The sequence below is a fragment of the Colletotrichum jinshuiense genome, chromosome 7, assembly GCF_051148585.1.
Source record: "Colletotrichum jinshuiense chromosome 7, complete sequence".
Taxonomy (NCBI): Eukaryota; Fungi; Ascomycota; class Sordariomycetes; order Glomerellales; family Glomerellaceae; genus Colletotrichum; species Colletotrichum jinshuiense.
In genome coordinates, this window is record NC_139314.1 from 3,466,871 (window position 1) to 3,468,173 (window position 1,303).

The 1,303-nt window shown below is 45.4% G+C and overlaps 1 protein-coding gene across 1 annotated transcript; it reads left to right on the forward strand.

The window, feature by feature from the left end:
- Positions 1-272: 272 nt before the first annotated feature.
- Positions 273-750, forward strand: EsH8_VII_000896 (uncharacterized protein; the record flags this gene model as incomplete). Its single annotated transcript, XM_083271029.1, has 3 exons — positions 273-447; positions 496-568; positions 627-750. The coding sequence occupies 3 exons, from the start codon at positions 273-275 to the stop codon at positions 748-750; spliced, it is 372 nt and encodes a 123-aa protein (XP_083128586.1).
- Between the last annotated feature and the right edge of the window lie 553 nt (positions 751-1,303).

Consider the following 1,303-nt stretch of genomic DNA (forward strand, 5'->3'; position numbering starts at 1 on the left):
TCGTGTTGTTGGCGATCATGCTGCGTTACGCTTCTCTAGCAACGACTCACTCTTGTTTGTTGCTAGAAATGTAGATATCTCTAGAAGTCCCTCAAGTCTATAAAGGGAGGCCTTTTTCTCTCCATCTCCATCACAGTTCATCATCCACTCTCTACTACATTCATCACAATCACTACAATCTTTCAGCTCACTCAGCTCTTTCAATCTTTTCAACACACTCTCTCTTTCTTCACTTAACCTCTTTTTCAACTTCAATCCACAAACTCGCCAATATGTTCTCCAAGGCCATCATCGCTATTATCTTTGCCTCTTCTGCTGTCTTTGCAGCTCCCGTCGACGCTTCCTCTAAGGAGGTTGAGGGTAGACAGATCAACCAGAGTGTTACTGTCTGCAGCGATAAGGGCATGGCCGACTGCGATACAATCAACTTCAACTTTGGGTTCTGCGGTTAGTCTCATCTCACTATACGCCAACCATTCTTCTAACATCTGCTAGTCTCTGGCATCGGCCGGTTGAACGACAAGGTTAGCTCGCTTAACGCCAACGGTTACAACTGCATCTTCTACAAGTAAGCAACAATCTGATTGTCAATGTTTATATTCTATATACTAACAATCCCATTAAAGTGATACTGGATGCCGCAACGGTGGTGGTCAAATTGCTACAACTGGTGAGGTTAGCGATATCCGAAGCAACCCCCAGTTCAGCACCATGAACGATGACGTTTCTTCCTTCCTGTGCAACATCTAAGGCAACTCCGCGCTACTTTCCTAGCCTTTTTACCCTTACGCAGCATCCCGGAATTCAGCCAACACATGCCTTGTTTGAACAGCACTTGAATTTGGGACTCGGGGTTTTCATAGATCGTTAGCAATTGAATTTACACTTAACCTCACGATATTCTTTATGATGACCCACCTATGAATTCCTGTCTTGGTAGCCCTTAGCTTTGATCATTTTTGGATCAACGTTGAAGAACCGCTGCAGATACGAGCTGAGCTTCGAAACAGCCTTGTTGCACGTTTGTCGTGCTCATGAGCAATGACTAGGCCAGGTTGCACTCGGAGCATGGATCCTGACCCAGCTGAATTCATGTCCTGTAACAGGCAGCAGCAACGAGACTCAACGAGAAAAGTTCGAGCCTGATGCAACATGACATGTTGAACATCGAGCTCGGCCGAACCCGAAAACTTCATGCATTAATAGTAGTCGCATATAAATCAGTGAGTTATTAATTCTTAACGGGTGAGAGGTGTTCGGGCGGAAATGCTTGTGAGGGTGTCATCCGAGGAATCGGACAAGA